The sequence below is a fragment of the Oncorhynchus gorbuscha genome, unplaced genomic scaffold (genome assembly GCF_021184085.1).
Source record: "Oncorhynchus gorbuscha isolate QuinsamMale2020 ecotype Even-year unplaced genomic scaffold, OgorEven_v1.0 Un_scaffold_761, whole genome shotgun sequence".
Classification (NCBI taxonomy): domain Eukaryota; kingdom Metazoa; phylum Chordata; class Actinopteri; order Salmoniformes; family Salmonidae; genus Oncorhynchus; species Oncorhynchus gorbuscha.
In genome coordinates this window covers 298,823-324,442 of record NW_025745798.1, presented here as the reverse complement: position 1 = coordinate 324,442, position 25,620 = coordinate 298,823, and the positions used below count along the sequence as shown (strand labels likewise).

Below are 25,620 nucleotides of genomic sequence, written 5' to 3'. Positions count from 1 at the left end.
TCAACAATAAAACGATCACCTTTATTACCAGCTGTACATGAACACAGTGCAGAAGACACACTTCGAATGTACATGACAAGCCAAAATGTACATAGACAATATTTGTCGATAGAAAAAAAACAAATTTATTTCTGTATAGCAATTTAAAAAAATAAAATGGAAAAAACAGAATAAGAGAAGCTGCTTTAATTAAAATGTTTTGTTGTTTTCTGCTACTCAAAATAGTTAGTAGTTTCTCTCTCCTCTGTATTAAATTCATGTCAAATTGCTGAGGTGACCAGAACTTCCCCTCCATCTCCAACAGTCCATCTGGGTATGCCTGTCATTTTGTGTTTCATGCTATAGAAAACATTCAAAGAATAGTTCAGCGATTTTACATATTAAAAGATTTGTTTCTTTACCCTGAAAACAATCTATGGACAAGAGGAACGACTACAATCCACACTAAGTATTAGCAACATTAGCGTTTTGGGATCATTTCCCTGTCTAAGTCAGTTTAGCATGTGTTAAATATCATGCCCAAATCATTGCTGCCTCCTTATCCATAGACTGCTTTTTAAAAGGTATGGAAACACATGTCAAATCATTGAGCTATCCCTTTAACCACTGGTTGGGATCTATATCAGAGCACAATGCTCAGTGCATCAAGTCACCATGTGACATGCAGAAATATACAGTCAAATTAACACTTTAAAAAACTGGAGATTTTCAAAACTTGAAATATCACCTCAAAGCCTTAACGGTTGGTTTTTAAGAAAGCAGATCTCAGAATGTGTTAATAATCCTACTGAAAGTGTTGACCTCTACTGTATTTTAAAAAGAACATATATATAAAAAGGGACAATGCCACTAAAACTGTTGTAGGGTCGACCATCTCGGGGCGGGTCGTACAAAACAACTCATGAGTGACTGTCTTTGGAACTTCTCCTCGATTTCTCATAATCAGAGTCTCTCCTGCTGTGTTTGTGACGGTTCCCGTGGTCACCGTCGCTATGGTGCCGTTCTTTCCTCCTCTCGCTGTGACCGTGGCGCTCGTCTTTAGAGTGGTGCCGGCTCCCTCTGTGGTGAGAAGAGTCTTTACTCCGGTCTCTCTCTCTGCTCCGGCTTCTATCCCGTTTCCTTCCCCCCTCTTGGCTGTGGTTCCGGCTCTTCTCTCCGTGACGGGACTCACTGTGGTGCCGGTGTCTCCCGTACTGGTCCCGGTCCTCCTTCTTGTGGCCCGACCCGGGCTGCCTGTCCCAGGGGCTGCTGTACAGAATCCTCTCTGCTGCCCCCTTCTGGTCCTCTTTGGCAGCGGCGGATGGGGGCAGGTTCGGGTTGGACGAGTCAGAGGCAAACCTCTGAGGGTCACCACCGTAAGCTAACGGTAGCCCCCCGGGGAAAGAGTTGGGAGATGTGGGACCTGGACCAGGTTGAGCCCATTGTGTTATTCCAGCATGATTATGCATCTGTGGGTCGTGAGGTGGCGGGTACATCATGGGTGGTGGGGGTCCAGTAGGGTAGCTGAAGTTGGTGTGTAGCTGGGGCGGGTGCTGGAAAGGTGGCGGTGCGGTGTTACCGAAGGGGGGGACAGGTGGTGCTGGCTGGTACTGGTAGTCTACAGGAGGTCCTCCAGGCTGGAGGGGGATGGGACCATAGGGACCAACCTGTAGTGGGCCATGGTCTGGAGGTGGGCGTCTGTAGCCAGTCTGGTGGTGGTGGGAGGGGTATCCGTGTTGAGCTGCCATTGGACGATACTTCCTGGTGGTCAGGACAGGAACAGGTTGGGGGTGATCCTGTGATCCTGCTGATTGGACAGCAGTTGGTTCTTCAGTCATATTGGAATACGCAGAGCTTTTCTTCAGGATTCCACTCGGAAGGGGTTTTGGTGTGGGGACGCTTTCCTCGACAGAAGCGTTGGACGTGGCTGTAGGAGACAAGAGAGTAGGTGTCTTCTCTTCTTTGGATTTGTCCTTTTCGCACAACGCCGAATCTCCTTTGTTTAAGGAGCCGTCTGTGTTGGGATCCGTGGAGAGGCTGGCCAGGAACGACTCTGTCGAGACGTCTGGAGGTTTGTCTTTCAGAGAGACCGACGGGCCACGGTAAGCCACACCCTCCTCTTTCGCCAACACGTTGTTGTTAACGGTAGACGTTTCAGCCAAGCTGGAAGACACAGGTTCCTCTGCTTTGACCGTTTTGGGTTCCCTCTTCTTGATGACAAAACCAGTCTGTCTGTGAGCACCAGCGCTGGGACTCTTAGTGGTGGTGGAGCTTCCTGGAGTGGTTGCTGCACCTCCGTTAGCCTTGGAGGTCTGTGGAGCCGAGGGCTCTCGACCATCATCACCCAGCAGTGGAGGGTTACCTGAGGAAGGAAGGAGCAAGCCGAAATGTAAGGTGTGGTTCAAAGACATGTTGCTATTATGAGTTAAAAGTAAAGTAAACAAATCTTCAAATTGCAAATGGTGTTGAAGTGAGCACAGGCCTTTTATGTTTAGGTTTACCTGAGAAGTCTGGCAGGGGCAGAAGCTCCCCGCCCCAACTACGCAACACCCCCGGAAGGAAACGTAGGGGTTGGTACCCCTCTTCAGTATCTTCACCTTCAGCTTTCTCAGAGATGTCTGTACTAGACTGTTCTGCTGTGACCACTTCTTCCTCAGCGGTGTTCAGCAATGGTATCTCTTCTCTGTCCCTTTCTTTAGTACTTGAAGCGCACAGAGAGGAGATGTAAGAGTTCTCCTCCTCCCGGGTAACTTCTTTGTTGTTTACAGTAACCGTAGTCGTCTCTGTCTCGGGTTTGCTCTCCGGTATGAACCTGGCCGTTTCGTTGATGTCGACGGGCAGGAAGTCCCGTTTAGGCCTCTGGCGGATGATCAGACCCAGCAGGAGGTTGGGGCGGTTGTTTTCCAGTCCTGTTAAAGAGCAACACCGATGAAAAGCACAGTTTAAAATTGAAATAAAATCATAAAATACATTAAAACTAATTTCATAAATGGCACATTGGTTGGCCACACCCATATTATTTAGATCGAAAATAAGAATCTATTCTGAATGGACTAAGACAACCTAATAACATAAAAGTAGGCAAAGTAAATGTTTTTAGATAATAAAGCATCATGATTTACATTGAGAATATTGCGCATATTCCTTCAAAAGGTAAATGGGGTCATGAATCATCATGGGTTGGTTTCCCAGACCCAGATTATTAGCTAGAGCAGGGATGGGCAAACTTTTTGGCTCGAGGGCCGCACATTTTTTGGAGGGACCAATTTGTCTAAATCTATTCGCGGGCCAGATAAAGGGCAGTTATTTAAAAATAGATAAGTCCATTATAATTTCTACATACTGGCCACATCTAAAACTAGATAAAGGAGTGTTTATTTTACCAAAATATATATATATTTGAAAGAATTTACTCAAAACTCTCTCAGACGGTGTTAGCATTGTCAGAAATGCTACAAAAAAAAGGTAGCACATCGTTAGTTCTTAAATAGACAGACATAAAAAAACAGCTGCACCTACAGGGCCTTCAAAAAGTATTCACATGACTTTTCCCCACATGTTGTTGTGTCACTGGCCTATACACAACACCCCGTGATGTCAAAGTGGAATTATGATTTTCAAAAGGCTTAGAAATTAATCAATGTAAAGCTGAAATGTCTTGAGTCAACAAGTATTCAACCCCTTGTTATAAGCAAGTCTAAAAAAGTTCAAAAGTAAAAATGTCCTTTACTAGTCCCATAATAAGTTGGCTGGACTCACTGTGTGCAATAGTGTTTAACATGATTTTTGAATGACTACCTCATCTCTATACCCCACACATACAATGATCTGTAACGTCCCTGAGTCAAGCAGTGAATTTCAAAGAAGAACACCTGTTGGTAGATGGTTTAAGCTTGGTAAAGTTATTATACACTTTGGATGGTGTATGAATAAACCCAGTCACTGGAAAAATACAGGCGTCCTTCCTAACTCAGTTGCCAGAGGGAAGGAAACCGCTCAGGGATTTCACCATGGTGACTTTAATGTGAACAGAGAGAAACTTGGCCAAAACTTTAACAAATTGGATAATGAAAATATTTCTGTAATCCAAACATTTGGAATGGTCCGTGGGTATTTAAACAATAATCATGTCCAATCAGTTGTTGTTTTGTGATATCATTAAGGACCGTATAAACAAATAACGTTGACTCTAAAAATGTATGTCCCAGTTATCAGATTTACATCGGAATGTTGTGGAACTTACGTGATTTCAGCCTTCTAAATGAGAATTGTTTTCTCATGTAAAGTTTTACCCAGTCAGTAATTGTGAGCTGACATGCTCACGACATTATGTCGGCGTCACATTGGGCAAGTTGGAACCGGTGTTTTTCAAATGCGCCAAATAAAATGGACATTTTGGATATCGATGGAATTAAATCGAACAAAAAGGACCAGCTCGTCAAAGGTAAGGCATGAATTATATTTTTATTTCTGCATTTTGTGTCGCGCCTGCAGGGTTGAAATATGCTTTTCTCTTTGTTTACTGGGGTGCTATCCTCAAATAATAGCATCGTTTGCTTTCACCGTAAAGCATTTTTTAAATCTGACATGTTGGCTGGATTCACAACAACTGTAGCTTTAATTTGGTATATTGAATGTGTGATTTCAAAGTTTATATATATATATTTGAATTTGGCGCTCTGCATTTTCACTGGATGTTGGCCAGGTGGGACGCTAACGTCCCACATATCCCAGAGAGGTTAAAACAACCAGAGATTCTGTCGACTGACTTCCCAGAAAATGGACTGGGTGATTTAAGAGACGACAAAGACATACAAGCGTAAATGTGTGTTGCATTTCTAAATCCGAATGAACGGTTGTTAGGGTGCTAAATATCCATATTTATGATGAGCGTATTATTCAACTGTATGTACGGTAGTTGAATTCCTTTGTCTCTTTCCCCATCCCTTTTATTGTGTAACAAGTAGTCATATCGGGTTAATCCACTAGGGACTTTTCATTGCATCATGTTAATAATCAGTATTCAATACTATACTGTGTGCGTGTGTACTTCTGTGTGATTATTTCATTAGTTAGTAAATAATTAAGCTGATTCATCATCATGGAGACTAGGGTTTGTGCAGATTTATAGGATATTACTACGTTCAGAATGAGACTGAAATAGGAGCAAATGATTAATGGATGACGGGTACGATATCGGGATTCTGATATTCTTGGGTTAAATCGGGAAACGGTAACTCGTTAAATAAACTTTTCCTGTGGTGCCCCAGATTAAATTAATCGCCTAATAATTTAGCGTGGTATGTAGTTATTTGAAGACTAGCCGTCATCCCATTAAAGGTAGTCACGTCAGAATGGATCAACATTGTAATTACTCCACAATACTAAATTAAATTGACAGAGTGAAAAGGAAGCCTGTACAGAATACTGCAAAAAAATGTAAATTAACTTTTTGTCCTGAATACTAAGTGTTATTTTGGGGCAAATCCAATACATTACACCACTCTCCGTATTTTCAAGCTGTGCCTTGTTATGGGTGTGCTTGTAATCGTTAAGGACGGGGGAGTTTTTCAGGATAAAAAAAGAAACGTTAATGAGCTAAGCACAGGTAAAATCCTAGACGAAAACATGGTTCACTCTGCTTTCCACAAGACAATGGGAGATCAATTCACATTTCAGCAGGACAATAATCTAAAACACAAGGCCAAATCTACACTAGAGTTGCTTACCAAGAAGACAGTGAAAGTTCCTAAGAGGCAGAGTTAGTTTTAACTTAAATCTACCCATGAAAGTCAACTAATTATACTATTGTGTGAGCCATCAGACTAGAAAGAGCTTTGAACAGAGACAATTTAGCATGCTTTTCAGTCTAAGAGTAGGCTAGATCTGGGAAACCAGTACCAGATTAATCCAACATATTCTTTTTTTATTAGGATCTCTTTTAGCCAATGAAAGTCTATTCGCCCAATATACGTAGAGAGTAGTTGGTTGTTACCTGGGCCATCAAAGGGAACCAATTGGTGTGGGACTTTCTCAATAGCACCCAAGGGGATGAGATACATGTCTTTGACTTGTTTCAAGTTGTTGGCGACCACGCCGAAGCGTTTACGGCTACTGAAGTAGGCATAGAGCAGAGTGTAGTGGATCTCATCCTCGTCGGTCTCAGGGGAAAAACGAATCAAACACACTTCCTGAAAAGATAACAAAATAAAGGAGGAAAGAAATTCTATTTAACTCCTCAGTTCCTTTAATTTTATTCATTTATTTAACCAGGTGGGCAAGTTAATAAATTCCTATTTACAATCATTGACTTAAGTGTCAGGGAACATGTACAAGAAAAACAAATCTCAGACTACAGTTTCTGCATTGTACCCCAAAACATAGCTACTATTCATCTCCAGTTCAGGCACAGATTATCTTGGAAAGATTAATATACTTTTACTGCCCGGGCCACCAGTATGTGCACACTGCTAAATGGCATAATATTGGTATATCCTACTGGCACATCTTGAGTCTTGGCCAGGTCATTGTAAAAGCTCTTTATGACAACTGCTGATGTTTACATTCATTTATCATATTTCAAGCAGGTCGGCCTACACTTTGAAGGGTACCTTTGTTCCAGTGGCTCGGATTTTGTCCAGGTAGTCCCATACGATCTGTGGGGAGATCCTCCCACCCATCTGGAAACTCTCCGGCAGATCCTGATAACAGGGATTATCACCATCAGCATTTCATCCCATTAATTGATTTTATATAAAAATATTTTTTTAAACTTGTCATATTCCTTTGAGCATGGTGAAGTTATTAATTACACTTTAGATGGTGTATCAATACAAAGATAGAGACATCGTTCCTAACTCAGTTGCTGGAGAGGAAGGAAACCTCAGGGATTTCACGAGGCCAATGGTGACTTAAACAGTTACACGGAACCCAAACCATCGTGCATGTATTTATTTTGCCCCCCCCACGATCACGACACGCAGGTTAAAATATCAATGACATTAATTTGGGGACAGGTCAAAAATCATTAAACATGTATGGCAATTTAGCTAGTTAGCTTGCTATTGCTAGCTAACGTTAATTTGTCCTATTTAGCTAGCTTTTGTCCTGGGATATAAACGTTAAGTTATTATTTTACCTGAAATGCACAAGGACCTCTACTCCAACAATTAATCCAGACATAAAACGGCCAACCGAATCATACTAGCCTAATTGACAGAGTAAAAAATGAGGACGCCTGTACAGAATAAAAATGATTCCAAAACATGAATCCTGTTTGCAATAAGGCACTAAAGTAAACCCGCAAAAAATAAATTAGGTAAATAAATGTACTTTAGGTCCTGTATACAAAGCGTTATGTTTGGGGCAAATCCAACACGTCACCGAGTACCACTATTCATATATTCAAGCATGGTGGTGGCTGCATCATGTTATGGATATGCATCATGTTATGGGTATGCTTGTCATGGGCAAGGACTAGGGAGATTTGTTTTAAATAAAAAGAAACGGAAGAGAGCTGCTTTACAACAGATACTGGGAGACATTCACCTTTCAGTAGGACAACCTAAAACAATGCCAAATGTACACTGGAGTTGATGTAAACCACATTGATTGTTCTTGGGTGGCCTAGTTACAGTTCACTTGAAAATCTTTGGTAAGACTTGAAAATGGCTGTCTAGCAATGATCAACAACAAGCTTGAAGGATTGTGAAAAAAAAAATAGTACAATACAGGTGTGAAAAGCTCTTATAGTAACCCAGTTTATGTTAGAATTTTTCTTCAACTTTGGCAGAGTATTGTGTTGTTCGTTGACAAAAAAAAATCTCATGAAATCAATTTTAATCCCACCTTGTTTCAACTAAATTTGGAAAACTTTGAAGGCCCTGTATTTCCAAAACGTTGGTTTACTTTAATGTAGCTGTGAGCTAGATGTTGATAGCAACTGGCTGACTCATTTAGTGCTAATGTAACATCAGCAGGCCGGTAGGGCTAATGTTAGCAGGCCGGTAGGGCTAATGTTAGCAGGCCGGTAGGGCTAATGTTAGCAGGCCGGTAGGGCTAATGTTAGCAGGCCGGTAGGGCTAATGTTAGCAGCCTACTTGGCTAGCAACCTTGGAAATGGATTTGTAACAATAAATTCATCAAGTATTTGCTCGTGGTTACGTTTACGCCATCTACCCTTCAACGTGATAGTTTGTTGAGTTGTTAATATAAAATGGCATTTAGATAAAGGCATTCCATAACATCTAAATGTTGTTGTAACACGATCACTTTCATGAATAAGCATTGGAGGATTTAAACACATTTACACTATTTAAAGCATTACATTACATTAAAGCAAAACAAATATATGATGCATTTATATTAATTAATAAACATTTATAGGCACTTATACATATCTGTGTGCAGTTTTACCTCTGTCAGGTGGTCCAGGACACCTGATACAGGGAAGGCTTTAGTGAGGAGCTTGGCCACAGCAGGCATGTTGACAAGCCCTCTCCATAGAGGCTGCAGGTTGGACAGGAAGGAAGCCTCGCCATCTCTGCCACTCATAGACACTGACCTGGAGGCCAGGAATACAAACAACTTGAGAATAACCCTGCACTTAATTCTGCTTTATTGGTCATTTAATAATAAACAGTACCAGTCAAAAGTTAGGACACACCTACTCATTCAAGGATTTCTTTATTTGTGCCATTTTCTACATTGTAGAATAATAGTAAAGACATCAAAACTATGAAATAACACATGGAATCATGTAGTCACCAAAAAAAAAGTATTAAACAAATCAAAATATATTCTAAGCAGCCACCCTCTTCCTTGACGACAGCTTTGCACCCTCTTGGCATTCTCTCAACCAGCTTCATCAAGTAGTCAGTCACCTGGAATGCATTTCAATTAACAGGTGTGCCTTGTTAAAAGTGAATTGCTCTCATTTCTTTCCATCTTACTGCAATTGAGCCAATCAGTTGTATTGTGACAAGGTACAGAAGATAGCCCTATTTGGTAAAAGACCAAGTCCATATTATGGCAAGAAAAGCTCAAATATGCAAAGAGAAACGACAGTCCATCATGACTTTAAGACATGAAGGTCAATCAATCCAAAACATTTCAAGAACTTTTCTTCAAGTGCAGTTACAAAAAACATCAAGCGCTATGATGAAACTGGCTCTCACGAGGACCGCCACAGGAAAGGAAGACCCCGAGTTACCTCTGCTACAGAGGATAAGCTCATTAGTTACCAGCCTCAGATTGCAGCCCAAATAAATGCTTCACAGAGTTCAAGTAACAGACACATCGACTGTGTGAATCAAGCCTTCATGGTCGAATTGCTGCAAAGAAACCACTACTAAATGGACACTAGTCCTTTGGTCTGATGAGTCCAAATTTGAGATGTTTGGTTTCAACCACCATGTCTTTGTGAGACGCAGAGTCGGTGAACGGATTATCTCCGCATGGGTGGTTCCTACTGTGAAGCATGGAGGAGGTGGTGTTATGGTGTGGGGGTGCTTTGCTGGTGACACAGTCAGTGACTTATTTAGAATTCAAGGCACACTTAACCAGCATGGCTACCACAGCATTCTGCAGTGACACGCCATCCCATCTGGTTTGTGCTTAGTGGGACTATCATTTGTTTTTCAACAGGACAATGACCCAACATCTCCAGGCTATGTAAGGGCTATTTGACCAAGAAGGAGAGTGATGGAGTGCTGCATCAGATGATCTGGCCTCCACAATCTCCCGACCTCAACCCAATTGAGATTGGTTGGAATTTTTTTATTTAACTAGGCAAGTCAGTTAAGATCAAAGTCTTATTTACAATGACGGGACAGTGGGTTAACTGCCTTGTTCAGGGGCAGAACGACAGATTTTTAACCTTGTCAGCTCGGTGATTCGATCCAGAAACCTTTTGGTTCCTGGCCCAACTCTCTACCTGTCGCACCACAGGGTCGCACCACAGGATGAGTTGGACCGCAGAGTTAAGGAAAAGTAGCCAACAAGTGCTCAGCATATGTGGGAACTCCTCCAAGACTGCTGGAAAAGCATTCAAAAGGTGAAGCTGGTTGAGAGAATGCCAAGAGTGTGCAGAGCTGTCGTCAATGCAAAGGGTGGCTACTTTGAAGAATCTAAAATCTATTTTGATTAAACACCTTTTTTGGTTATAACATCATTCCATGTGTTATTACATAGTTTGAGGTCTTCACTATTATTATACAATGTAGAAAATAAAAGCGAAACCCTGGAATGAGTAGGTTTGTCCAAACCTGACTGGTACAGTATATTTTCTAAATACATTTAGAATGGCCGTGTAACTAACTCAACAACACTTTACATTGTATGACAATTACATTGATAGCCTTTGTGATTCTAATGATGAAGTAGAATATGGCCACTGTGCGTTGCCTTCTCTTTGGGTTGTAGGCCGTGTTCCTGGAAAATGACTAACATTTGCGGATGTAAACAGGGGTGACTGACCAACTGTTCTGGGTAATTGACTGATTGATCCACATACCTCCCCTTGTAGTTGGAGAAGGTTTTGGCGCTGAGGAGGCTCTCCTCTAGGACTTTGAGGTGAAGGTCGTCGTCCTTAGCAGATGAGGAGGGTGTCTCTCCCTCTGTAGAGGTAGTGGTGGCAGACGGTGTGTTCGTGGTCTGTCCCTCTGTAGTGCTGGAGGTAGTAGACTGTGTGTTCTTGTTCACGGTCTCTGTAGTGCTGGTAGCAGACCGTCTCCTCACTACACTAGTGGCCACTTTCACCACTTTGGTAGGAGCCTCCTCCACAGGTGGAGCCATACGACCTTCACCAATTACAATTCCATTTAGTCCAATACAAAACCACTGGTAAGACTTGACTTAAAGCCACAATCCTGAGTTTGTGGGGCTCATTTGGCATGTTCACCTTCTCTCCTCCTAATCCATCTCCCTCCTACTTCCATTCTATCTGATCAAGCATAAAACACATATCTATAGTACTTCCACTATCCTTCAAAATAAAAGCAGAAACTGAAAGAACAGAATCAGGGCCTACCTGTGCAGATCTTACAGTTGAGGTCAAACAGGTGATTCTTATGCAGACTGGTTGTATCTTGGAAAATATTGACGCTCTCGGTTGTTGTCGACAACGTCTTCTCTTGGGGAACTTCCACTGGCTCCTCTGTCACTTTGGAAGCAGCCACAGGCTCTGGCTGGAAGAGTTCAAACAACAACAGTGAGAGTTCATAAGAAATGTAAGGACACAGGATCAATTGTATTTCCTTGATTCCTCATTGTGCTCTCCGATGCATGTTGAGGAGGAGGCAAGGATAGACCAGGGTGTGTTAATTTGAGTAAATACAATTTAAATTCACCCAGAATTTAATTTAAAAAGGTCTGAACTATTTCTTAGGAAGAGGACATGCTCAACTCTAAATCCTGTAGAACCAATAATCCAGGAGGTCCATAAAGGTGTTAACAGAACATCTGCAGTGTGTGGGCCTGTCTGGTCATGTCCCTTATTAACCCAGCTTCTACGTTTATAAGGACTATGACTAGAGCTGTGGCGGTAACACGGTCACAGTAACAGCATTACCTATGACCACCAACTATTCTACAACCCAAAATAAAATCACAGACATTTTTTAAAAAGGACCAGAACTCACTTGAACAAGAAGCGTGGTGTTTCTTTACATGAGCTGTGTCTTACCTCGGGCTCTATGGCTTCTGGTGCCTTCCCAGACTCCTGGCTCTCAATCTCTATCTCTCCTTTGTGTGTGATCTTGGTGATGGGTCGCCTCTCCGCCTCTCTCTGCTCCTTCTCAATCATCTCAATCGCCTGGGGAGGGGGGGGGGGGGGACAAGAACATATTGGTGAATGAATCTCACACAGAAAGAGCAATGATCACAGTCCATTTTGGTAAAATGTGTTTTAGTGTTGGAGGAGGACAGGCAGGCAGTGCGTTTTAGTGTTGGAGGACAGGCAGGCGGTGCGTTTTAGTGTTGGAGGAGGACAGGCAGGCAGTGCGTTTTAGTGTTGGAGGAGGACAGGCAGGCAGTGCGTTTTAGTGTTGGAGGAGGACAGGCAGGCAGTGCGTTTTAGTGTTGGAGGAGGACAGGCAGGCAGTGCGTTTTAGTGTTGGAGGAGGACAGGCAGGCGGTGCGTTTTAGTGTTGGAGGAGGACAGGCAGGCGGTGCGTTTTAGTGTTGGAGGAGGACAGGCAGGCGGTGCGTTTTAGTGTTGGAGGAGGACAGGCAGGCGGTGTGTTTTAGTGTTGGAGGAATGCAGGCAGGCGGTGTGTTTTAGTGTTGGAGGAATGCAGGCAGGCGGTGTGTTTTAGTGTTGGAGGAATGCAGGCAGGCGGTGTGTTTTAGTGTTGGAGGAGGACAGGCAGGCGGTGTGTTTTAGTGTTGGAGGAGGACAGGCAGGCGGTGTGTTTTAGTGTTGGAGGAGGACAGGCAGGCGGTGTGTTTTAGTGTTGGAGGAATGCAGGCAGGCGGTGTGTTTTAGTGTTGGAGGAATGCAGGCAGGCGGTGTGTTTTAGTGTTGGAGGAATGCAGGCAGGCGGTGTGTTTTAGTGTTGGAGGAATGCAGGCAGGCGGTGTGTTTTAGTGTTGGAGGAGGACATGCAGGCGGTGTTTTAGTGTTGGAGGAATGCAGGCAGGCGGTGTGTTTTAGTGTTGCTTACGTGTCGATTCTCCCTCTGTCTCCATGCAGCCAGCTCCTTTGAGGCCAGTTCCTCAGGACTCATCCTTATCAAAGTGCCAGGAGAAATCTCCCCTTTCAGAACCCTCTTGAATAACACCTGAAATACACAAGTTATAGTCATTTATACACAAGTGATAAAGTCACATAGCTAGATGAACTGATATCAAAATGTATTTTAGATCATGTTTGCGTTGTATATACGTTTCATGTAGTTAACGTTCAAAACACATATCATTTCGAGACCAAGTACCTACTACAAGCTGGGACAAAATCCAGTATAATGTCCATAACATGTCAGCATCAAAGAGTCAGTATTGTCTAAAAGAGAATTCATTGCCTCAAATTTGTTAACATAACGACTTACATTGTTTTTGGTGTCTTTGAGGTTGAACATCAAGCTCCGGTACTTGCTCTTGTATTTGCAGTCTGTGTCTCTGTAGAAGGCAAACAGCTCTCTCTCAGTCTTCTTGGCCACCTCAGCAGCCTTCTCTGGTGACGCCTGGAAATCAGACTCCTTCAGCCTGAGACAATGTAGGGCACAATAGAGGATTACACAGGAGGAAAATAGAGGGTCACCACCCTTCTCTTACAGGCAGATACACTACATGGCTAAAAGTATGTAGACACCCCTTCAAATGAACAGATTCTGCCATTTCAACCAAACCTGTTGCTGACAGCCATGCAATCTCCACAGGAAAACACTGGCAGCAGAATGGCCTTAATGAAGAGCACAGTGACCATCAACATGGGACCGTCAGAGGATGCCACCTTTTCAACAAGTCAGTCAAAGATCTGCCCAGCTAGAGCTACCCCGGTCAACTGTCCGTGCAGTTATTGTGAAGTGGAAACGTCTAGGAGCAACAACGGCTCAGCTGCAAAGTCATAGACCACACAAGCTCACAGAATTGGACCGCCGAGGGCTGAAGCGCGTAGCGTGTAACAATCGTGTCCTCGGTTGCAACAATCACTACCAAGTTACAAACTGCCTTTGGAAGCAACGTCAGCACAAGAACTGTTTGTCGGGAGCTTCATGAAATGAGTTTCCATGGCCGAGCACTACAGCATACAATGACATTCTAGACGATTCTGTGCTTCCAAATTTGTGGCAACAGTTTGGGGAAGGCCCTTTCCTGTTTCAGCATGACAATGCCCCCGTGCACAAAGTGAGGTCCATACAGAAATGGTTTGTCAAGATCAGTGTGGTAGAACATGACTAGCCTGCACAGAGCCCTGACCTCAAATCCATCGAACAACTTTGGGATGAATTGGAACGCTGACAGCGAGCCAGGCCTAATCGCCCAACATCAGTCCCCACAGCAATGTTCCAACATCTAGTGGAAAGCCTTCCCAGAAGAGTAGAGGCTGTTACAGCAGCAAAGGGGGGGGGGGGCAACTCCATATTAATGACCATGAGAAGTTCGACAAGCATGTGTCCACATACATTTGGCCATGCAGTGCATCATCAGACTGTTCTAATGGTTATTAGACTAAACAGATTGTTGTTAAGTTATTGTTATAACATGCTTAATGACCTCTTCAGGAGGATGTCCTTCAGGGCATCATCAGACTGTTATAATGGTTATTAGACTAAACAGATTGTTGTTAAGTTACTGTTATAACATGCTTAATGACCTCTTCAGGAGGATGTCCTTCAGGGCATCATCAGACTGTTCTAATGGTTATTAGACTAAACAGATTGTTGTTAAGTTACTGTTATAACATGCTTAACGACCTCTTCAGGAGGATGTCCTTCAGGGCATCATCAGACTGTTATAATGGTTATTAGACTAAACAGATTGTTGTTAAGTTACTGTTATAACATGCTTAATGACCTCTTCAGGAGGATGTCCTTCAGGGCGTCACGGACGCTCCGTCTGATCTGGTCAACAGACACCGGTTTCTTAGAGGAGGGAGACGACACCTTGGGCCTCTTGGTCTCCTGTTTGACTGACACTCCTAACGGGACACAACCACAGAGAGTAGGAGACGTCGCAGAGTAGGGCATGTTCATTAAGGGCACCTTGTAGTACAACATTTTAAAATGTGTTTTTTTTTTTCAATTGAAAACAAGCGTTTCTTATTGGACAAATTCATATATTCCCTCCCCTTTTACAGTTTCATGCCTACTGAGCACAACTCCTGTGTGGGACATGGACAGCAGAATGTAGAAGCACACAACACACCTGATTTCGGCGTAGAATCTTTGACCTCAGTCGACTGTCTTCTTTCCACAGAGTCCTGTTACAGAGAGATACAGCATATCGCCTCAGTGAGATTCTAAATTATCTTACAAATTCAATTGTATATAAAATGTTTGTTTTTCTCGTTGGGCAGGGGGTTGTGCATCGTGGTGCTGAAAACATAACCACCATTTTAAAATGTCCTTAAGACAGACGTTGAATAGAATCACCATGGTAACCTAACACTCTTCCATCCATGTGTACACATGCAGGGAATAAAGAGGAAGTGAAAAGAGGTCAACCAACCCTTGAGTAGTGCCAACACTGGCTTTCATACATATCAGCTGAATAAACTGAGGACAACATCTGCACCACTACATTTAGTCAATGGTAGGGCTTGTTGAAGATTATACATCTAAAACATTTGGCTGTTGAATTTAAGATTTTGACAACAGATAATATGCATATAAAGGTTTATCATCCAAACTCTTCTCATAGGCTTTAATATCATAAATATGCACTGACCCGACGGTAATCTGATGCAAGTCGCTCTGGATAAGAGCGTCTGCTAAATGACTTAAATGTAAATGTAAAATGCTACAGCTCCATTTAAGATTATTATATATTCTAATCCGGTATTCAGGCCTACATTAAATGTACTAATAAATGAATGATAATTAAAGCATGCATTGCAGGCTACTAGCAGAGTGAACCTTACCTTTCTGAAGGGCCTGACTCCCCCGAAGGTGACAGGATGTGGGGACGGCTGTTTCTGCTTGGCGGCCATCTTGTTGTCCTGGGTCTCAGAGGGCTTCTGCTGTCCCTCTGCCCTGGCCTCCCCCTGCACAGCACCGCCTGGCTCCTAATGAGGAGAAGAAGATGAATAACATGAAATATTATTATATTTAACCACAAGTTCAAATAAACTTTGAGATAGTGCAACTTAAAAATCAATCCATTGACCTTGCAGCACTTCAGAGAAACACACTCCCTTCTCCATTAAAAAGTCCATTAAGATCTAAACCTATTCCTAGTGCAGTAGAAATCGATGAACAGACCTTGGTGGTGGTGTACTGGTCCTTGGTACAGCACTGCAGACAGACATACTCCTGGTCCCCACCTTCCATCTGCTTCACCTTGGCCAGGTCCAGACCAACACAGTCCCCATGGAACCAGTCATCACAGTGCCCACAGCCCACCATGAACCTGATCAGAACAAGCACAGACACGGATGCACAAAACAAACCTGTTTAGAAGAACAAGCTCACTTCCCAGGGAATATTCTACTTGTTCATTGTGGTAATTTAGCCTAAGATGTAGCAACTTAGTAATAGCAGGTTTACAATGTTGCTTAAGTACTACATTGTATATTCAACTAATCACTTTGGTGCAAAGAACACAATTCTTACTTGTTACTATGTGGTTTATTGCACAATCCACAGTTCTTGTTTGGATCCCACACAACGGTCTCACTATTTGCAGGTTCCTTTTCTGGTCCCTTCCCAGATTCTTTAGCCTGTTCTTCTTCACTGGTTTCCTTCTTCACGACGGCAGGAGCATTGTCGGGGATGAAGAGCTGTGGTTCCTCCACGGAGATGCTTCTGCTGACGTTCCTGCTTCTCTGTTTCTGAAGACACTTGTCTGGCTTCTTCACTTTAGGCTCGTCTTGCTCCTCCTCCTTCTCCTCCTCCGATGTCTCCTTCTGAGGATTGGCACGTTTACATGGTGTCCAGCCAAACTGGGGTTGTGGTTGCGTGTCGGCCACGTGAGAGTTAGACGGTTTGGATGTAATCGTCGTCCCGGGCGACATACCAGGAGGACGCTTTCCAGACGGCAGTGTTTTTTTGACCGGACCGCCGCGGCCCACGTCAGGTAATCTCTGCTTTAGTTTCACAGGACGTCCGTCTTGCGTCCTCTGAATCTTAGGGCCGGGTTGAGCTGGGTTGAATTCACCTCGCCTTTTCAAGGACACGATGACTTGTTTGGCTTTCATTTCGTCCATCTTGTGCATGTTGCCTCTCTGGTGGAGCTTCTTCCCCAGGGCGTGTTGTTGCGTTCCTTTGGGCCCCTTACCAGCTAACAGGTGCTTGTTCTTAGCGGAGGACAGTGCTGACAGCTTCAGCTTAGGCTGCTGCTTTTTGGCTGGATTATTAGTGGTAGGAACTTTGCTGTTTGGCAGGTGCTGCTGCGCTGCTTTCTTGATGCCGGCATCTTTCCTCACCTCCGCTGGATCATGCTTCTGAGAATCACTTTGGTCGTCGAGTTTGGTCTCGACCAAGCAAGGACTACCTGGAAGCGCCCCGTTGGAGGCCTGAACGTCATTGGGGTTGACGTAAGGTCCGAGCCCTAGGGGCAAGTCGTCAGCACAGTACTTCACGAAGAGCTGAGCAGCACCCACGCCCCCTCCACTCCCTGCAGTGGGATTCTGTATGTGTAACGGTTCCTCTTGTACCATAGTGTATTCCATCCCTTCACCGTACAGCGAGCCATCCTCATAACATTCGTCAGTGTTTTCAGCTGATGTGAAAGCGGTAAAGGAGGGTCCCGGGAGAAGCTCGATTTTGAAACCCCCGAAAGTGACCGTCAGCCTCTGTAACACAACGACGGGGTTCATCGACGAGCCCAAGTCAAGGTCGTTTATATTCACCCTGCCGCCACCCAGGTGAAGCTCTCTCCTTAATTCATCAGCAGTAGTGATCTTCTCACTCAGAATGGACTTCTTTCTAGGTCTCCCAGGTTTTCCCGGGGGCTTTTTGTTGTTTGAAGACCCTCTGCCTGCACTTCGCTCTGGAATTTAAAGTCACACTGACATTTCTCATTTGACAATATAAAACGAAGCAATAAGGCAACCAAAGTGAATTCTAAACTAGGCACAACATCAACTTTTCATACTAGGAAAATGAAAGCGTGGGGGGGGGACCTTGAATTTGCATGGCTTTGTATTTAGTGTCCTATCTTGTCAATGATAATAGCTGTATTTAGTGTCAATCCCCTCTCCAACCCTGCCTGTCTCCCCGTTCCAACCCTTCAAACTGTTTCTCCCACCTGCCTGTCTCCCCGTTCCAACCCTTCAAACTGTTTCTCCCACTTGCCTGTCTCCCCAATCCAACCCTTCAAACGGTTTCTCCCACCTGCCTGTCTCCCCAATCCAACCCTTCAAACTGTTTCTCCCACCTGCCTGTCTCCCCGCTCCAACCCTTCAAACTGTTTCTCCCACTTGCCTGTCTCCCCAATCCAACCCTTCAAACTGTTTCTCCCACCTCCCTGTGTCCCTAATCCAACCCTTCAAACTGTTTCAACCACTTGCCTGTCACTACATAACAGCACAAAAATAATATATACATAAAATACACTCCATTGTAAAAACGGAATTGTTGCTAACCTGGGGTAACTCCTAATGCGTATTTCCTGGGTCTGCCAACAGACCGTTTGACTGGCGGAGTCTCTGTACCAGCCAACCCACCACCAGCGGTACCGAGGATGCCCTCTGTTGCACCAACATCAACATCTGCAACTACTGGGGGAGAGAAGATTAGAGATGAAATAATAACTTAGATTTATTTTAGAAGCATGAACAAACATCAGTAGTTAAATAGTGGTTTCTATAAACACCCGTCGACATAGCTTGTACTGTCAGTTGAAGTCGTACAAAAGTAATTCTCACTACAAATACCTGTTGCTTCGGCGATCTGGAAGTTGGCGTCTTCATTATCTAAGATATTGAAGTGTGAACTTGCAGATCCAAACATGGGATCTTTATCACTAAGCATGTTCCTCAGTGAGTCTCCCAGCTGGTCGACACCTGTTCCAAAGTCATTACTTGCTTCACATTCCAAGTTCTGCCCTATCAGCATGGAGTCATCCAACTGGTCACTGGGAATCAAATGGTTGAAAGTATCCACTACATCCATGAATGCTGTTCCCTTCCTGTCAGCTCTGCAGGAATAAGAGGGTAGGGTATTAATAACATAGGCTACAGTACAGACAACAGAGATGGCTCAGATTCAGAACAATCTATTTCAATCTTCAGACACTCCATATCAAATAGGTCCCCTATACAGAAGGAGTCAACAGCCATGTAGACAAGACAGATAGTACATTAACTTTCATGACATTTCTAAAAACAGTTCCCGTGCAGCAAATGCAACATTGACAAGCTAAAGTTAACTACCCTTATTCAATAACAATCAATGGTGGATGACACTGGACTTGTGTTGGACATTTGGGGCAGACAAGAATGGCTGAAATAGTAGATAGCTATTGCTCATTCAGCAGCTAATGAGGATCCTAACAAACGAAAAATATTTCAGAAGAACATCAGTTAGCTAGCCAGGCTACCTTGCTATATTATATGACGTTGCTAGCTAGGTAACGTTAGCTAGCAAATTAATGATAAATTAATACTTACTGTCAGGACTGACAGCTCCAGATAACTTCATTACAGGACTGCAAACACAATGTGTTTAGCTCCGTTTATGATATCTAGAAAGAGTCTAAAACCAAAAACTTTCATCAGAGTGGCAGGAATCAGATGCAGACTGGTGCACTAGCTCGGGGTCGTTAGCAGCTAGCTACTTCCAGTTAGCATAACAATCCAGCTAGCTAGCGTACCTTAACGTAATTTACTGAGGGCAAAGATATGCATTTGCGCCAAAACTACTTCATCTTTATGATTAGCTAATTGATGCTACCAATGGATGCATGTGTGCCATATGAATGGCAGCCTTCGTTGTAAAGTTAGCTAGGCTAGTCCTGTAACTGCAGCTAACCAGTTACTGTAGCTAACTTAGCTAGCTGGCAAACAAACTAGTGCAGGCCTGACAGTGACATGATAAGCTTTCCACCATTCCCATAACAAAATATTTAACTACTTGGTCGTACAACCACAGAATACACGTAGTTAGTTAAGCATGCACAACAAATCCTAGCTTATAAAAAAATAGTCTCGTTTTAAAAACAAAATAGGGAAGCTACCAATTGTACATGTTATTTAGTTATCCAGCAGCGAGGAACATGATAGGCCGCGAGTTTGTTTGTAGCCTGCAGCTACCTAGCACCACTGACCACGCCCCCTTATTCGTCTCATTGGACGCCTCCACTGAGGACGTTTCAATATTCACAGCGACATTCGTGTATAATGGCACTTACATTCCTCTACTGTGTCTACTGCCACTGCATTCCGGAGCGATTCTAATAGCTTTACACAGTGTTTTAGCTAAATCCCCGCCACTTCCTCGCTGCGCACCGCCACCATTCGCTCCTGCCTCCTTGCAAGCTACTCCGAAGATTTTAATAACTAACCCAAGATAGACCACCGCGTGTCGTTTCCAATGGTAGCTCATGAGTCATAGTGGACAGAACAGGCAAGGAGGAGGGGCAGAGCCAAGAACGAGGAAGATCCCATTTGCTCGTTCCTGCATGCAATTTACATATTTCCGTTGGGGAACGCCTACTTTGTGAAGTGCGCGTGTACAAAAACTAAATTCGCCCGAGCACTCCATCTGAACAACGCGATTAAAAACAAAGAGGGTAAAGTTTACGAATTCTAGTTTTGGGAACAGAAAAATGTATTTGAATGTTTAATCGAAGAGAACATTTCTAGAATATCGGTCAAAATCTATCTACTCCACTGCCGGCCACTGGGCTTCCTTTCTCCACCATAGTTGGTAGTGATTGGACATGCCAAGCGGATGCTTCACATTTACACATCTGGTGAAATATCTGTTATTTTTGTGGCTACTCGGGCAAGAGACGTTGGTGTCACATGCCTCGTGTTTACAATGCCCCACGCAACAGGCGTCAACATTGCGTTGAGTACAGCGTACAGTGTTGATCATTATTCAAGCAACAAAGGCCTTTTTACATCAGCAGGAATTACTTTTACAGTAGCCTAATCCCAGTACTCCAAATAGCAAGCAGAAGCACTGTAGCCAGGAACAATTCAGTTAGTACATTGAAACTAAGAGACGAACCAGTGTCAGTGGGGAGGCCCTCCGGTGGTCAACGCATATAGCAGACAATGAAAGCCCTTGCAATATTCGAAGATTACATTTCTCTAAAACAAGCAATAGGCTACATGTGCACCACCAATTCAAATCAAATTGTATTTGTCACAGTCGCCGAATACAACTGGTGTAGGTAGACCTTACAGTGAAATGCGTAAGTACAAGACCGTAACCAACAATGCAGTTTGAAGAAAAATAAGTATTAAGTATTTACGAAATACAAAAAATAAGAAAATATCTATATCTGTTCTATATCTCTATCTGTTTTATATCTGTTCTATATCTCTTTCTGTTCTATATCTCTATCTGTTTTATATCTGTTCTATATCTCTTTCTGTTCTATATCTCTATCTGTTTTATATCTGTTCTATATCTTTTTCTGTTCTATATCTCTTTCTGTCCTATATCTCTATCTGTTCTATATCTCTATCTGTTCTATATCTCTATTTGTTCCTTATCTTTATCTGTTCTATATCTGTTCTATATCTCTATCTGTTCTATATCTCTATCTGTTCTATATCTCTATCTGTTCTATATCTCTATTTGTTCCTTATCTTTATCTGTTCTATATCTGTTCTATATCTCTCTGTTTTATATCTGTTATATATCTGTTCTATATCTCTCTGTTTTATATCTATTCTATATCTATATCTGTTCTTTATCTCTATCTGTTTTATTTTTAAAAGTCCACAGACCCACTCCAAAAGGCTTTTGGACCATCATCGACTCAGTGGGTTTTGTCCAACATGTCTCCTGACCTACTCACAAACACAGTCATACTCTGGACCTAGTTTTGTCCCGTGGAATAAATGTTGCAGATCTTGATGTTTTTCCTCATAATCCTGAACTATCGGACCACTATTTTATTATGTTTGCAATCGCAACAAATAATCTGCTCAGACCCCCAACCAAGGATCATCAAAAGTCGTGCTATAAATACTCGGACAACCCAAAGATTCCCAGATGCTCCTCCAGACTCCCTCCGCCTACCCGAGGATGTCAGAGTACAAAAATCAGTTAACCACCTAACTGAGGAACTACATTTAACCTTGTGCAATACTCTAGATGCAGTCACACCCCTAAAAACAAAAAACATTTGTCATAAGAAACTAGCTCTCTGGTATACAGAAAATACCTGAGCTCTGAAGGAAGCTTCCAGAAAATTTAAACAGAAATGGCGCCACACCAAACTGGAATTCTTCCGACTAGCTTGGAAAGACAGTACCGTGCAGTATCGAAGAACCCTCACTGCTGCTGAATCATCCTATTTTTCCAATTTAATTGAGGAAAATAAGAACAATCCAAAATGTATTTGTGATACTGTCTCAAAGATAACTAAAAAGCAGCATTCCCCAAGAGAGAATGGCTTTCACTTCAGCAGTGATAAGTTCACAAACTTCTTTGAGGAAAAGATCATGATCATTAGAAAGCAAATTACGGACTCCTCTTTAAACCTGCATATTCCTCCAACACTCAGGTGTCCTGAGTCTGCACAACTCTGCCAGGACCGAGGATCAAGGGAGACACTCAAGTTTTTTAGTACTATATCTCTTGACACAATGATGAAAATAATCATGGCCTCTAAACCTTCAAGCTGCATACTGGATGGACCCTATTCCAACTAAACTACTGAAAGGGCTGCTTCCTGTGCTTGGCCCTCCTATGTTGAACATAATAAACGGCTCTCTATCCACCGGATGTGTACCAAACTCACTAAAAGTGGCAGTAATAAAGCTTCTCTTGAAAAAGCCAAACCTTGACCCAGAAAATATAAAAAACTGTCGGCCTATATCGAATCTCCCATTCCTCTCCTAAAAAATGGAAAAAGCTGTTCCGCAGCAACTCACTGGCTTCCTGAAGACAAACAATGTATGCTAAACGTATGCTATGATGTCAGTTCGGTTGTCATCTGAGACATTCTCATCAATGATAAGATGACATAAACTCTACAGTGGAAAGTCAACACATCAGAGTTATCGGATTCACATGGAATTGTGGTTCAATTTAAATGTTTGAATATGAAATTATTTGTGACGGGATGAAATGTGATTTTAGCTTCTAAAATGTGAGATTTGGGTTTTCATAAGGTAGGGCTCTGCTCAATCAGTGGCCCGCCCCTGTGAAGGGACATGGGCTATAAAACTTTTCAAACACGCCCTCCTCTCCCTTCCTATAAAAAACCTTGACGACAATGTAATCTCCTGTTCCGAGGATGTGAGGACGACTGTCCGATGTCTGAATGGTTCAGATAATAACTACAGAACGAAGCAAACATCAGTGTGAGCTTTGGTTGCGAACTCTTATTCACTACAGAAGTGATACCTCCTAGCTGTTGGGTTAGCAACAGCAGCTGCAAACGCAAGTTGGGAAGGAACTGACAGAGTATCCCATCTACCCCACAATGACGTTACTACAATGTATACAATTTACCAGCAGAGATATTCTTCAAAGGACTTGGTTGGGCAACACGGCCTTCCATCTACCACCAACCTACCTAAGCACAGCTCAGAGTAAATATTTATTGCATTTTCCTTTTACAAATGGGCAGTAATTTAGAATGCATAAGATACTGTATTTACGATAGCACAGCTTCGCCCTTTGTCCCTCAGTCTTCCCTCTCTTTCACTCAAACCCAGCCCCTTTTCTTTTGTGTAACAAGCTGTCATATCTGTTCCGCCCGCTAGGGACGTTTTCCTTTATGACATAATTTGTAATCAAGTTATGATTAATTATGTGTATGTATAATTAGTTAGGTATTTAGTAAATAAATAATTAAATCCAATTTTATATTTCTGATTCAACTTGTTAGCCAGGGTTCGTGCAGATAACCAAGAATTTACAACTTTCAGATGAGACTGAATTAAGATGACGATTAATATTGACTGCTATTGATGTCAAATATTACTAGGTCTTTAAGAGTTTGTTCTAAATCTATCTGTACTATATCTGTTTTTTTATCTGTCTGTTCTTTATCTCTATCTGTTTTATATCTGTTCTATATCTCTATCTGTTCTATATCTATTCTATATCTGTTTTTTTATCTGTCTGTTCTTTATCTCTATCTGTTTTATATCTGTTCAATGTCTATATCTGTTCTATATCTCTATCAGTTCTATATCTGTTCTAAATCTATTTGTTCTATATCTGTTTTTTTTTATCTCTGTCTGTTCTTTAACTCTATCTGTTTTGTATCTGTTCTAAATCTATATCTGTTCTATATTTATATCTGTTCATTATCTGTTTTTTTTTATCTCTGTCTGTTCTTTAACTCTATCTGTTTTGTATCTGTTCTAAATCTATATCTGTTCTATATTTATATCTGTTCTATATTTATATCTGTTCTATATCTGTTTTGTTTTATTTATCTCTGTCTGTTCTTTAACTCTATCTGTTTTGTATCTGTTCTAAATCTATATCTGTTCTATATTTATATCTGTTCTATATCTGTTTTATTTTATTTATCTCTGTCTGTTCTTTATCTATCTGTTTTACATCTGTTCTATATCGGTCTGTTCTATATCTGTTCAATATCTCTATCAGCTATATATCTCTATTTGTTTTATATCTCTCTGTTCTATATCTCTATCTATTCTATATCAGTATCTGTTCTATATCTCTATCTGTTCTATATCTATCTGTTCTATATCTCTATCTGTTCTATATCTCTATCTGTTCTATATCGTTATCTGTTCTATATCTCTATCTGTTCTATATCTATATCAGTCCTATATCTCTATATGGTCTATATCTATCTGTTCTATATATATCTGTTCTATATCTTTGTCTGTTCTATATCTATCTATTCTCTACCTTACCTGTGTATATCTCTATCTGTTCTAAATCAATATTTGTTCTATATCTAATCTATATCCCACCTGTGTATATCTCTATCTGTTCTATATCTCTATCTAATCTATATCCTACCTGTGTCTTTCTCCATCTGTTCTATATCTCTATCTAATCTATCAGATCTATATCTGTTCGATATATCTATTTTCTCTGTCCTAGCTGTGTATATCTCTATCAGTGCTATATCTATATCTGTTCTATAGCTCTATCTAATCTATATCCTACCTGTTTATATCTATCAGTCCTATATCTATATCTGTTCTATATCTCTTATCTCTGTCCTACCTGTGTATATCTCAATTTGTTCTATATCTCTATCTGTTCTATATCCTACCTGTGTAAATCTATCTGTTCTATGTGGTTGATGTTCTATGTGGTTCTATGTGTTGATGGTTTTATGTCTTTGACATAGTGCTCTTGAATGCTGGACACATTTCCTGTAAAAGGCCTAATAAATGAACTGAACTGATTATGGGGCTTATCACTGAGCCAACCATCTGTAGTAGGCTTTGCAACATTAAACAAGGTACAAAGAGACTTGTAGCTGTTGTGGTCCATTTGAGCTAAATTGGAAGAGCATAGCGTTTGTACCACCAGGGTAGTGGGTTTGATTCCCGGGACCACCCATATATAATATGTATGCAGCAGGACAGTTAGTCTCTTTGGATAAAAGTGTCTGCTAAATGTCATATATTATTATATTATACAGTGCCTTCAGGACATATTCACACCACCTGACATTTTCTAAATGTTGTGTTACATGGTGGGATTAAAATGGATTGAATGTCATTTTTTGTTAACGATCTACACAAAACACTCTGTAATGTCATAGTGGAAGAACAATTAACATTTGTTAAAAATGTATAAAAACCCCCACTAATATTCAGTTTTTCTGGGTAAGTCTCTAAAAGATTTGCACATCCGG

The 25,620-nt window shown here is 42.0% G+C and overlaps 1 protein-coding gene across 3 annotated transcripts; it reads right to left on the bottom strand.

Moving 5' to 3' along the window:
- Window positions 1-2: 2 nt before the first annotated feature.
- phf3 (PHD finger protein 3) lies at window positions 3-20,191 on the bottom strand. Of its 3 annotated transcripts, none has more exons than XM_046335485.1 (19): window positions 19,990-20,191; window positions 19,250-19,334; window positions 18,515-18,777; window positions 18,224-18,358; window positions 16,251-17,628; window positions 15,900-16,047; window positions 15,560-15,703; window positions 14,845-14,899; window positions 14,494-14,617; window positions 13,026-13,182; window positions 12,642-12,758; window positions 11,663-11,791; window positions 11,009-11,165; window positions 10,493-10,778; window positions 8,395-8,542; window positions 6,591-6,680; window positions 5,975-6,170; window positions 2,481-2,888; window positions 3-2,341 (listed from the first exon to the last, which is right to left on the bottom strand). In XM_046335485.1, exons 3-19 carry the CDS (start codon window positions 18,750-18,752, stop codon window positions 900-902), a joined length of 5,352 nt encoding a protein of 1,783 aa, XP_046191441.1. In that variant the 5' UTR covers window positions 18,753-18,777; window positions 19,250-19,334; window positions 19,990-20,191; the 3' UTR covers window positions 3-899. The 3 variants fall into 3 exon arrangements, with proteins under 3 accessions (XP_046191441.1, XP_046191443.1, XP_046191442.1); XM_046335487.1 differs by having other exon boundaries at window positions 18,224-18,355; XM_046335486.1 differs by lacking the exon at window positions 19,990-20,191 and adding an exon at window positions 19,816-19,896.
- Window positions 20,192-25,620: the final 5,429 nt, after the last annotated feature.